The 12,493-nt window shown below is 49.3% G+C and overlaps 1 protein-coding gene across 4 annotated transcripts in view; it reads right to left on the reverse strand.

The window, feature by feature from the left end:
* Positions 1 to 12,493, reverse strand: part of Ptpre (protein tyrosine phosphatase receptor type E) — a 146,581-nt gene that overhangs the window by 27,963 nt on the left and 106,125 nt on the right. For 3 of the 4 annotated variants that reach the window (XM_027409104.2, XM_035442140.1, XM_035442141.1), the window contains 3 exons: positions 6,586 to 6,679; positions 6,275 to 6,348; positions 4,329 to 4,465 (listed from right to left, as the gene is read on the reverse strand). In XM_027409104.2, coding sequence (XP_027264905.1) covers positions 4,329 to 4,465; positions 6,275 to 6,348; positions 6,586 to 6,679 — 305 coding nt within the window. Of the gene's footprint in view, positions 1 to 4,328; positions 4,466 to 6,274; positions 6,349 to 6,419; positions 6,556 to 6,585; positions 6,680 to 12,493 lie in introns of those variants that run through there. The other variant, XM_027409103.2, reaches the window with a different exon arrangement.

Below are 12,493 nucleotides of genomic sequence, written 5' to 3' on the forward strand. Positions count from 1 at the left end.
GAAGAGCACTGTGTACTTCAAATCATACCCTTCAACATTAAACCTGACTCCGGTTGGACCTAGGACCACTGGGCTCTAAGGAAGAAATGTTACTACTCACTGAGTGTTTATGATGGATCAGGCACAGAGAAAATGCATGGCCTCCCCTCACAACTAGCCAATGATCCCGATGACATGGAACCAGATCAAGGAAGAGTGGTTGGAGATAAGCTCAGTATCATTCAGCTGAAGAGGTAGACCCTTGTCCTCAGACCTGGAGGGACTATCTTGCTCACATGTGAGCTTTCCTATTTTCTGTGTCCCATTCCATGTCCCTGGGAGTTGGGGTCTGGCTTCACAGAGCAGCCTCAGATGACAGACATGATGTCCTGGGATTGCTCTCATTTCATTCAGGGCCCTAACCTCCCTGAAGAAGCAGGCAGGAGCTTCTTCAGTGACTGACTCAATTCTCCAAAAGCGCTTACATCAGGATGCTGTAGGGCACTCCCACCCTGCGCCCCACTCTGCACTGGGGTCACCACACCTCATAGACACAGGCAGAGGCTTTGCCTGGGCCAGTGTGGAGGGACCAGTCAGGGGTCATCCCAGTAATGTCAATGGGGTGTGCTCAACTTTGTCCCCAGCTATGAACACTCATATTCCCTGAACTCTGATTCACCACCAGAGCTGGCTTGACACTACCTCCCTGGCCCTCACTGGACACTGTATTTATGATGACATCCTAGGGTCTTCCCAAGAGGTTTTAGGCCAGGACACAAAAACACATGAAACGGTGCGGCTGGCAAACCCCACAGCATGAGCAGATCCTAGGAGTTCAGGGATGACACCGCCAACAGGGATTATTAATTGTAACATATGGGGCTTTCCCCCACAGGTGGGCCATGGCAGAGTAACCTGCTGTATGGAAGAGGGGGTACACAGGAACTCTCCAGTGTGTATGTGATTTTTCTGTGTACCTGAAACCACTCTAACAAACAACAAACTGGATAAAACAAAGGTAGACAAAGTAGCTGCAACATAGTGGCCAAGGAAGCCTGAGTGGAAAGAGGAATCAGGCTCTGGCCACCCCTTCCCTTCCACAGCGGTGTGGCCTCGAGAGGTGGGTTGTAGAGATGAGGTGGTGTACCTTGCCTGCCCTCTCTCCCCTGAAAGCTCCTGGAGGACAGGACTAGGGGAGGTAGGCAGAACTGGGCAAAGCATTCTGTGTCCTCCAGATCCAAGCAAGCTAAACAGCTCCCTGAACAGACTGGGCCCACTATGTTTTCTTGCTGTCTGGCTACCCAGGACCTCAGGGTTCTCAGCTGCTTGGTAGCCCCAGGGAAGCAAGAGTACCTGGAGATGGCTAGTCTTCAGTGAACCTCTGTGTGTTCTGGTTTGTCCATCAACACTAGAGGATGGCTCTCATTTGTGGTTATGGTGTGTGTGTGTGTACATACATACATACATACATACATACATACATACATACATACACATCTTCTTTTGCATGTATTTCTGCTGCATTTGTCATAGCGTAGGTCCCAGGCCTGTGGCTTGACACAGCTTGCTGGGACAAGGAGAAGAGTTTTCACTGCACAGGGTCCTCCTATTCTAGAATCAAATTTAGGAACTTGAAACAGGATAGAGATCTGTCCTCTCCGGGAGGAGCTGACGGATAACATCTCATCCGCATGTTGCCTGTTACTTATTTGTTTACGTGTAATCAAAGTCCTATAGGGTAGGGAAAGTCCCTCCTTCACAGATAAGGAAACTGAGGCAGGGGTTAAGAAAACAGCCCAAGTCTTCCAGGCCAGGACAAGTACGCAAGCAAGCCGGCTCCAGCATTCATCACACAGACCCCTTCTTAGCCTCAGGTTCACATTTAACTGAACCATACAGGAACATCCAGGATCTTTGGAGGGGGTCATCAGACTGGAGAAAGGGAGGGAGTTGGAAAACAGGACTTAAATATGTTCTCTGAGAACTGGAGCAGCTGATCTGGGCAGGAGACAGATGTCGCAGGGTTGTGGCCTTGGACAGGGCTGGTTTCTTGCTGGAGAGAGGAGCCAGGTTGCTTTCATTCCACCCCTCAACTGTATCTCGAGCTACTTGATGCCGGGGGGGAGCGGGGGGGCTTTGCACAGTTGAGGGCTATACAGAGGCAGGCTGGGAGGGGACAGGAGAGGGAAGAATTTATGTGGGTATAAAATTTACAAAGCTCTAGAAAAAGCCAAGAGTCAGCAGAAACGAGCCCCTGGGGCCACATCTTTTCTATCATACACTTTCTTCTTAAGCTTTTTAGATTACAATTATTTGTTCGTGCATGCCTGTGTGCACTCACACATGCCCATGGCATGGGTGTGAAGGTCAGAAGACACTTTGTACAAATCAGGCTTCTTCTCCCACCACTCGGATTTCAGGGATTGAACTCAGGTTGTCAGGCTTGGTGGCCTGTTCTGCTTTACCTACTGAGCCATCTTATCAGGGCAGAAACATCTTTTCTAAAAAGCTAACTTAATGCTCAAAATTCATAGTGGTGAAAACATCAAGCTTTTAAACAATGGTAGAATCCATAACTACATGACAGAAGTCACAGTGAAGGCCCAGGCCACAGGGAAATACATTGACATTGTTCTCTCTTGATTGTGATCAAGCTGTTTCATTCACCATCACTTTGCTCATTTTGATATTTTAAATAAGCTACTAAGCCACAGCATACCTTAGCTACTGTGCTTTTTGTGTCCTCTCGAGTTCTGAGCCTGAACCAAGTCCCTCAGCTGCCTCAGCCTGCTCCAGGCCTACTGTAAGAGCCTCCCCTCAACTAACAGTAGAGTCACTGGCCCAGCACCCATGCCAGCAAAAGTGGAAGGGGAAGTGGGATCAGCAGGGCAGGACAAGCTTCTACCAGCAACGTGAGGGCCAGCTATTTTGAAAATGGAGAATTAACGTCTGCTGTTAAGTTGTAGATTTTCAAAACAACAGTGCTTGGTGCCGTCTTTCAGTGTGATCTAATTTAAAAAAAAAAAGAAAAGAAAGAAAGAAAGAGGAAAACACCCTTGGCAGCAATAAAAAGGGAAGCAAGATAAAAGGGAGGGTGTAATGCTGAAAAGTAAGTGAAGAGTGGTTAAACGCACCAGCACCTTCCCATGTCCTTCCGGGCATCTCTGTGTGAAAAGTCAGGTTATCCTCACTGTCCACACCGCCTCTAGAAACAACCACACTGCACTATTTCAAAAAGCTCATCCTCCGGGGCTTACATCTGTGCTGTCAACGAGTCTCCATCCCCAGGTACTGTTAATGGTGGTGGAAGTGACCTGGAGTAGAACAGCAGCTATGACAGAGTCAGGCCAATGCAGCCATCCATGGACACCCACTCTTGCTCAGGCCCAACATTCAGCTCCCAGCCTTGCACACAGTGTGAAGATTTGACCAAAATGCTTCAAAGCACCAACAATATGGGTCCTTGTGTCCATGGCAATGCTTCATGCCTACCTATATGGCAGACATTTTTTAAAAAAAATGAACAACTCAGGGGCTGGAAAGATGGCTGAGAGGTTAAGAGCACTTTCCGCTCTAGAGGACCTGGGCTCTGTCCTCAGAACATACTTGGTGACTCACAACCACCTGTAACTGCAATTCTAGGCGATCTGATGGCCTCTTTTGGCACCGGATTCATGCAGTGCATATACATCTGTGAAGTACTCATACATCCACATAAAATAAAAATCAGAGTGAAAAAAAAGGAAATGGACATCTCTAGGGGTGGGGTGACAGATCTGCACTGTGAGTTCTGAGAATGACTATGGGGACTATTAGTGGGCAGGGGCATGTCTCAGTGAGCCATTTCCCCTCAGAGATTGTGGGAGTTATTCATCACAAACAACAGAGACTCCTACACACTGGACATAGGCTAGTGTCCCCTGCAGACAGTCTCCACAACGACTGAACTGTGCCATGATGGTGGCCTGGAGGGACAATGGCTGATTTGACTAGAAGATGGACGTCTTGGGGACCATGGCAAGATGCTTGGTGGGAGGCTCTCTGTAGCCTTCAGCATGAAACTTCCACCTGCACTAGGCAGCACATGGTAGAATAGTGTGTTTATCACAACTGGTGTTACACATGCTACCCAATAACTGAGCTGGCAGCAACCCTCAGAGCATCAGACTCAACCATCTCACTTCACAAGGAGCGGTGAACACCAGCGAAGGGCACAGCACTGAGGAGCAGGCTCTCCAGACCCCACGTCTGAGCAGCATCACAATTGGCACAAGGTCCCTGGGTCCCTGGAACTACTGGCTCTGACTGCCCTGCTGCTCCTCATGCTGGCTGAGACCTGGTGTACTCACATTGAACTCCTCACGGAAGCGCTTGCAGTCATCTGCTGATCTCACACGGATCTCCTCCTCCAGGTGCTCCACTGGGATGGGGAAGTACTTCTTGGGACCTGATGGAGACCTGCTCAGCAGCATCACTCTCTGCTGCTCTGTAGGGTCAGGAGAAACAGAGAAGCCACTTAGTTCCATTGCCCATGCGTGACTCATTCCCTAGATGGTCTGACAGCATTCCTGATGGATCTGTACAGTGGGAGGGGAGCAGTACTCTCAAATCACGCACCCTGGGGGCTAATCCAGCCCTGAGCCACTGAATCAAACATCTGCTTCCCAACACACCCTGTTTTCAGCAAGTGATGGCAGCATTCCTGTCCATCACAGATTCTGCATTTATGATCTTGCTCACTAGCTCACCCATCACTCATCCTTCCCTCTAGCCCATGCTCTTACACAAGGGTCACTGCAGCTGCATGCTGAAGGATCCAGGTTTGGGACCAGGGAAGAGGAATCACAGGGCTCTAGGTATAAGCTTAGAACGGATGGGAATCTGCCAGGATATCTGTCTTGCAGCCTCCACTTCTTGGCAACACACAGGCCTGCTTCCTCAAACCCCATACCTTGCAATGCAGAGAAATCAAGCATCCTTGAGGCAGCAAAGGATGGCATTGCAAATGGTGGGCTCTGGGCCGAGAGGCTTGGACAAGTCACTTACACAAGCTCAGAATGAGGTGCAAGGAGTGGCAGGGATTGGTGTTTCTTTTCACAGGGAGAGAGCTGACATTGATAAAGTCAGTAGAATAAGTCAGCTGTTACCCTTGCAAAAGGCCCTGCTCCATCTGCAGAGATCACTGAGTTTATGCCACAGACTTTGCTCCAAGGCAGCCTTTGGCTTCAGCCAGGGGAACTGGTAGAAGCCTGTGGGCTTCTGTGTCCCTCCAAGCTGCACTCTTCCCTCTGCACTGGCTGCTGGGATGTGCAGGGAAGTGAGAAGAGCAGGCTGGATAATGGAGTGCAGGTCTCCCAAGTCCTGCAATGCTACAGCTCAGTGGAGTCCGCTGCTGCTCACATTCTCCCCAGCTCTGGGGGCTCACTACCTTGAGTGAGTTCTAAAGTTTCACTTGAGTTCGGATGACATGCATGCTACCTCAAGCCAGGCACAGCTATGTAGGAAGTTATGACAAAGCTGAAGCCACAGGCATGAACTAATCTTTGGGGTTTTTAGTTGTCACCCTGGGGACTTCATAGCAGGGACTTTGGCATATGCTGGCCAAGTGTCATGCCACTGAACTACATCCCCAGATACTGTGGTCATCTGAAGCAAGATCATAGGCCGGCCTTGAACTTGTGATGCTTCTGCCTCAGCAGGTGCCTCCAAATGCTAAGATTACAAGCCTGTGCCACCCCACTCGGTCAGAACATGTGTGTTTAAAACCGTTGCTTTGTCTACCATTGAAACACAGAAAGAAAAACAAGCTTTTGAGAGCAGCATTTACAAGTTAGAACACAGCTGGAATCTAAGTTCGGCATGTCCCCTAACTGCCGCTCTTTCAAAAGAGCGAGCAGCTTTGGCAGAGCAGTGTCCTTTCCAGCTTGATCCCGAGGTAATACAGCATCAACTGAACACTTCTTTTTACAAGTTAGAGCTTTATCACAGGAGGATTTCAAAGGCCTCAGTGAGAAATGTTTGATAGCAAAGCCCTGCTAAACTGACAGGATATGAGTGGTCTCTTAAAAAAAAAAAAAAAACCCACAAACTGAAACCTCTCAGACATTTGCTCTTTTTTACAGGGAAAATGACCTCTGACACCAAGTTCCGAAATACAGAGACATTCTGAGTTACTAGCAAGCAGTAGCACAAACCCAGGGGGAACCGGAGAGAGAGGAAAGCTTAAGCAACAGCCGGACTGGGCTGTGAACTCCTGTCCCTTTCAGTGTCAGTATTAAGACCCAGTGTACAATACCTTGCTCTTCCAGGATGCCGTTGGGCATCTTCTTGTCGTTGCTGCTGACCACGGCTTTCCTCTGCTTCCTGAACCTTAGAGGCATAAGATGTATTAGGTCTCTGCACAGCAGGAACCCCCAAACCCTGAGTACAGTGATACCCACCAGGTAAGCCTGGAAAAGCTCTTTCTGCTGCTCATGGCTGAGCCTTGTGCTGCTCAGGCCGGCCAGCTGGTGTCTGAGCTGTTTGGGCCCACACCCCCAGCCTCCAGCACACTCATTTCCTCATAGGAGCTGGTTAGGGCACGTCAGCGCCTGGGGACACTCCTACCTGAAGAAGTAGGCTGCGAGGAGGATTAGGAGGAGGAGCAGAGGCAGCAGCAGCCAGGTGAGCAGCGGCTGGGAGGTCCCAGGGTCTGGAGGGCCTGTGGGTGGGAGGATGATAGAGGGCAGAGCCCCCATCAGGATCCTGGGCAGGAGTGAGGGAGGATTCTCACAGCACACAGTCTGTAAATTATCTCCCATCAATTCTTGGGGCAGAGGGATGTGATAGTATAACTTGTCCGAGGCCCCTGATAAAGGGTAAACTTCCTGTACCCCAATGCACCCTGCTCAGCAGCTATTTCTCTGAGTACCTCTGGCCCAGCTCCTCTCCACAATGGTGGAGGAAGGTGGATCCCCCTCAGGGAACAGCTGTTGTGTCCCAGCCCAGTTGGGGCAGGAGCACCAGGCATAAAGGAACAGGCTGGCCCCAATATTGGGTACAGTTCTTGAGGAACAGATACAATGTGGGCTGGCGTTTCAGGGTTGTGAACTCCCTGTCACAATGTCAGGAGTGCCAAGACTGCTGGCCTTCAGGAATCACCTTGCTTATCCATCCTGTGCACTACCAGGTCCACCTTCCTCAGAAAGACTACATCCTTGCCCTTGTTCCTTGGCTCTGGTGACCTTGTGATCATCAACTCATCACCCTCTCAGCCTGTTAGGGTGCTCTCTTATCACCACAAAGTTCCCTCTCAAAAGGCTCCACCAGAAACCCGCTTCTCCAGTTAACCAGCTTGGCTTCTCTCTTGAACCTGTCCAGAGGGCTGTACTTTGGAGTTGAGGACTACACGCTGCCAGGAGTGAGCATGTTCCCCATGGAAGGGCTCTGGAAGTCAACAGCTAGATTTTTCACCTTCTTGGGGTCCAGAAGTGGCAAATATTGTTCCCAAGCTGAGAGTGTGGTGTGAGGTTCGTGGCCTTCCTCCCATGGGCCAGCCTAGTACCTTGAAACTCAGGGCTCAGGAAGGAGTTTGAAATCTGGTCATTGTCTTCCTACCCTGTGCATGTAATCTAGTGGTCGTGATCCACAGTCTGCCAACTTTGGCCCTGTCCCAGAGGAACAAGGGCAGGTTTGTATTAGGCTGGGAATATCTGTTCCTCTCTCCAGCCCAAACCTGCCTATTGCCCAGCTGGGCCCCTTCAAGAGCAGCCTGGCCCAAGGTTTATTGTCTGTGATTCTAGGGAGTGTAATGCTCTGGGCTAGGGCCTGGAGCAAATTCTAGCCTGAGCTGCCAAGAGCTGTCTAGATCTGAAAGGTATAGCTGAGTTAGTGCCAGGGAGTCCCACTGCTCAGGGTACCCTGATTCAACTCCATCCACTTTTGGTCAAAGGCCATTAGGAAGCGTGGGCAGCCTCCTTCTTCTTTTCCAGAAATGCTCAGTATCTGTTCTCGGTATGTCATCATGGTGAAACTACCTACTTCTGCATTGCCCAGAGGTCAGTCTCTGGCTCAGCCTCTGCTCTGCACGAGCAGTCACTAAACCGGCCGGTCACGAGGTCCACTCTGTCCTCTGGGCCCTGCCAAAGACTTGAGGGACCAGCTTCCATGTTTATGTTCCTGGAGTACAGTTTTTGGTAACAGACATGGGGATCCCACAAGGCCTGGGTTGGATGACCCAAGCCGTAGATGGGTTGTCACACAGGCAGAACAGGTGGCTGACTCAGAGGGGTCCACTATCCCTCAAATTGGTTACTGTGACTTCTAATGAGGTTTGTCCAGGGAGGCAGAGGTCAGGACCAGAACTCCCCAGGCTTTCCAAGGGCAGCAGGAACATCCAAAGCCAGGCTGGCTTGGTGTGGAACACAGGGAGCCACGTGGGGCTTGTTCTGGCTACAGGGTGTTAGAGCCTATGGGAAGTTGGATCCAGACTGCTTCTTGCCTCAAACATTGCAAAGGAAGTAATCCACACTTTATATAAAAGTTTTGAAGTTGTCAGTTTTGGTCAGTGATTAGATTTAAATTTAACTTTGATCAATAGTGTGGGCCAGAAAAGAAACCTTTTGCATACTGGGACAATGTCCCCTTGGCCTCAGTGGTGTTCCACCCAGGGAGGCATGAGGTCTCCCAGAGGACATCCTATAATCACTTTCTGCTTCCAATTCCCACTGACTCTGGGTCTCTAGATGGTTCAGCCTTTCGTCTAACGTGCTGTTGCGTTTCCCAACTGTATGAGTGAGTACACGTGTGTCCACATGGATTTCAGGCCTAGGCATGTGTATATACACACATTTGCTTACACAGAATTGGGTCCCGACACTGGAAAGACAATGGTTTGTGTGTGTTGGGGGGGGGGCTGGAACTTTTTACTCTGGTCACAGATTCCCCCAGTGACTCATCTGCTGTTCAGAAGGAGCCATGCAGAAGGGCATGGGGCAGCTGGGGCGGGGGGGGGGCTCGTTCCAGACCCTATGGAGCTTGCACCAATCTGCAACAGAGTACTCCTCCAATGAGGGGGCATTGTACATCTCTTAGGGGTCCCCATTGCGGGGGCGGCATTGGAGTAAAGGAGGAAGAGGAGGGAAGGAAAGACAGGGAGCACAGTAGAGAGCTGTGCTCTGGAAAGAGACAACACAGCCCTGGAGGACTAGATGGAGAACTTTCTGGGGTTCTAGTCCATAAAGGTTCATGCACCAGAGGCCTGTGATATACATTCCAAGTCATGCAGACACTCTGAACGCACATAGGGCAGCTGCTTTGTTTCCCTGATGTGAAGTTGTGAATGCATTTTCCTTAACATTTTCTCTTATGAAGCTACGCTCTTAAACGTGTAGGTTTGGTAAATAAATAGACTCAGCACTCCCTCCTGTCATCCAAGATTGCACGGGTTGCAGGAAGTACTGTTATTTTATGAATTGTTAGGGAAGGAAAAACCCCAAACTAATGGTTCTGAAGAATCATTAGCTTGACATATCCCAACACTAATGCTATGTATGAAGCAACCAGATGAAACACACTCTGAGCAGGTCCCCACTTCACCACTCTCATTGGCCCCAGAGAGCTGCCACGCTAGGTGAGCCTCTTCATTCCATGTCCTAGCTGCTTGCAGTCCTATATTTTGGATGAGCCCTGATTGCATGGGTATTTGAGGCTTTGCTGTTCCTTGCACTTCTACTTCTACACTTAAAAAAAGAGATTTATTTCTATTTATGTGTATGCATGTGTATGTGACTTTGTGTGTTTGTACCATGTGTGTGCAAGTGCTTGTTTAGGCCAGAAGAGGGTGTGTGATCTCCTGGAGCTGAAGTTTCAGTCAGTTGTGAAGGGCCATGTGGATGCTGGGAACTGAACTCGGGTCCTCTGGAAGAGCAACAAGTGCTCTTAACCACTGAGCCCTCTCTCCAGCACCTAACTCGTGCACTTTGTCTCACCAGGGTTTCTGTACATCGTCTCCTAAAAGCAGACCCTTTGTCCACTACACACATTGTCAAACAACAATAGAAAATGTCAGATAGTCCTCAAAGCATCCCACAGCCATGCTTATCTGAGGTTTGTGAGGAAGCCACTTTCTCCTGGACACTAATGATCCTTCCAACTTTTAGTTAGGCAAGAATGCAATGGCATTTTAACTTAATTTTTCTCTGGAATTTCTAGAGTACGGTCCCTTTGCATGATGATTAAAATGGAATTAATTAGATACTTTGATTCTTTCCTGGTTGTGCTTGACGTCTCCTAATAGCTTCAGTTGTCCACTTGACACAGGCCAGAGTTATCCGGAGGATTCCTCATGCAGATGGGCCTGTGGTCATGTCAGTGGGGGACTTCTATTGATTATCAGTTGATGTAGGAGACCTCAGACCACTGTAGGTAGCACCATCCCTAAGTAGGCGGCCTTGAGCATGAGCCAGTGAGTGAGCTGGCAAGCAATGTTCCTCCTTGGTTTCTGCTTTAGTTCCCGTTTGAGCCCCTGCCCTGACTTCCCTTTATGAGGGACCATGATCGGGATGTGAAAGCCAAATAAACCCTTGCCTCCCTAGGTACTTTTGGTCATGGTGTTTATCATGGCAGTAACAAAGCAAGCTAAAGCAGCATCCATTTCCTATGGTGCTCTTTACATGTTAATTTTTAAGTATTCTTCCTGAATGTATTATGGGTGATAACATTTCCTTACAATTTTTACATATTTATAATGAATTCTTTGTCTAGGAAAATTAGTCATGATGAATATTGAATTCATTTTGGCCAATGATGAAAAGAAGCCATTTCCTGTTGTTCCTGTAGTACATTCTGGCAATGTACTAACCCTCAAGAGACACTTAGGACTTTTTCAGGGGTCAGGTCTTTTAAGAGCACTTGGGGTGCCTTCCCAAGTACCAGGACAAAGGAGCTGTCCTGTAACTTGAGGCCTACATAGTTCCTGATAGTGTGACCACAGATGTTGCTAAGCGTGCCGAGGCCCGGAAGAGACCTAACCAGAATTTGCTTCTGTTCTGGGTGCTGAGGTCATGTGACAGTCCTCTCTTCCTGAAAGTAACACTTCCTGCCCATGATGATGGTATGAACCAATAAGTGTTGCTTTCAAATGAACCGGAAAGCCCTAAACATGGACGGTGATGCCACCCTGAGGGAGAATCAGGTACCACCTGTGGGGCTGTCATGGAACTCTGACAACTCCTACCGCTACCGCGGGGAGATGGATGCTCTGTCCCCAGGGCTTTAAGAAGTTCATAGGGACATGCTGACCGTCTTCCAGGTGTCCCTAAATAGCCAGCTGATTAGTGTTGGTGAGGGAAGTTAGGGACATGGGTTGGAAGACTTCAGTGAATGTTAGCGAAGGTCACGGTCCTTGGGGCAGGTCTGGGATGTCCCAGGCTACAGCACACTGCTGAGGACCTGCCTGTGGAAAGCCACCTGCAGAGAGGCATGCGCTGCAGTGTCTGAGTTGTTTTTTCTGTGGTTGTGGGTTTCCCCTGGGGTGCCAGGGCATGGAGGAAGACAGTACAGCTAGAGTGTGCTCAGTCGGATGTTTGCTTCCGCTGCAGAGTGGTACGTCTTTCCTCCCGTTAGGGCAGTCACTGTCTCTATAAGATATCACCTAGGGTTAGGAAACCCTGTAAAGTCCTTGAGTAGGGGGAAGCTGACTCACTGGGATGGTACCAGCTTCCACTGACTTTTTCTAAAAAAGTGCTTCTGTAAGGATATTGACAATTTGGGTTTTCCTTAAGCCTTGTAAGGCAAAGCATGATGCTGAATTTCATGTGTAAACCAGATCGGGGCCTGGTTGCCAAGACATTTAGAGACAATCATCAGAGGGGAGTTTTGGATGATATTAACACTGAAATTCACAGACTAAGTAAAGCAGATGACCCTCCCTGGTGTGGATGGGCCACATCCTATCAAAAATGGAGCAAGTGTGTAGTGAGGGATGGGCACGAGGCAGGTGCAGAGATAGGGGCTAATAACCTTTGCTATTCTGACCACCAAGGCATGCTGCAGGGAATCCCTGCCAGCTTCTCATCCTGACCTCACCCATCTGCCCTGAGCCTAGCTCTCTCTATGTGCAGCACCATCCATAAAATATCACAACAAGGGAGCTGCTGATTGAAGCAGCAACATTCCTGACTTGCAGAGACTGGCCAGATGACTGAGAATGGAGCTTCAATAACAGCCAAAACCAATGCCGAGGAGTGCTGCTGTGTTCTGAAGACTGTCCAGCCTGCTTGGCTCTGTAATACTCACTGCACTGCCAACCCAGAGCCAGGACTGCTATCACCTGGGCCTCATGAGTCGGAGCAGGGAGGCACAGAGAGGTTCAGTAATTCCCTCCAGGTTACTCAGCTAACAAGTAGCTGAGACAGGATTGGAACCCAGACAGTGAAGAGTCAAGAAGACCCGCTCTCGTTTCTCTCCCTTTCCTCGTCCTCTTCCTCACTTTGGCTTTGGTGAAATTTGCATTAGAAAATGCACCTGTTTTTAA

This window comes from Cricetulus griseus, chromosome 3 (assembly GCF_003668045.3).
Source record: "Cricetulus griseus strain 17A/GY chromosome 3, alternate assembly CriGri-PICRH-1.0, whole genome shotgun sequence".
In the NCBI taxonomy this organism is placed as follows: domain Eukaryota; kingdom Metazoa; phylum Chordata; class Mammalia; order Rodentia; family Cricetidae; genus Cricetulus; species Cricetulus griseus.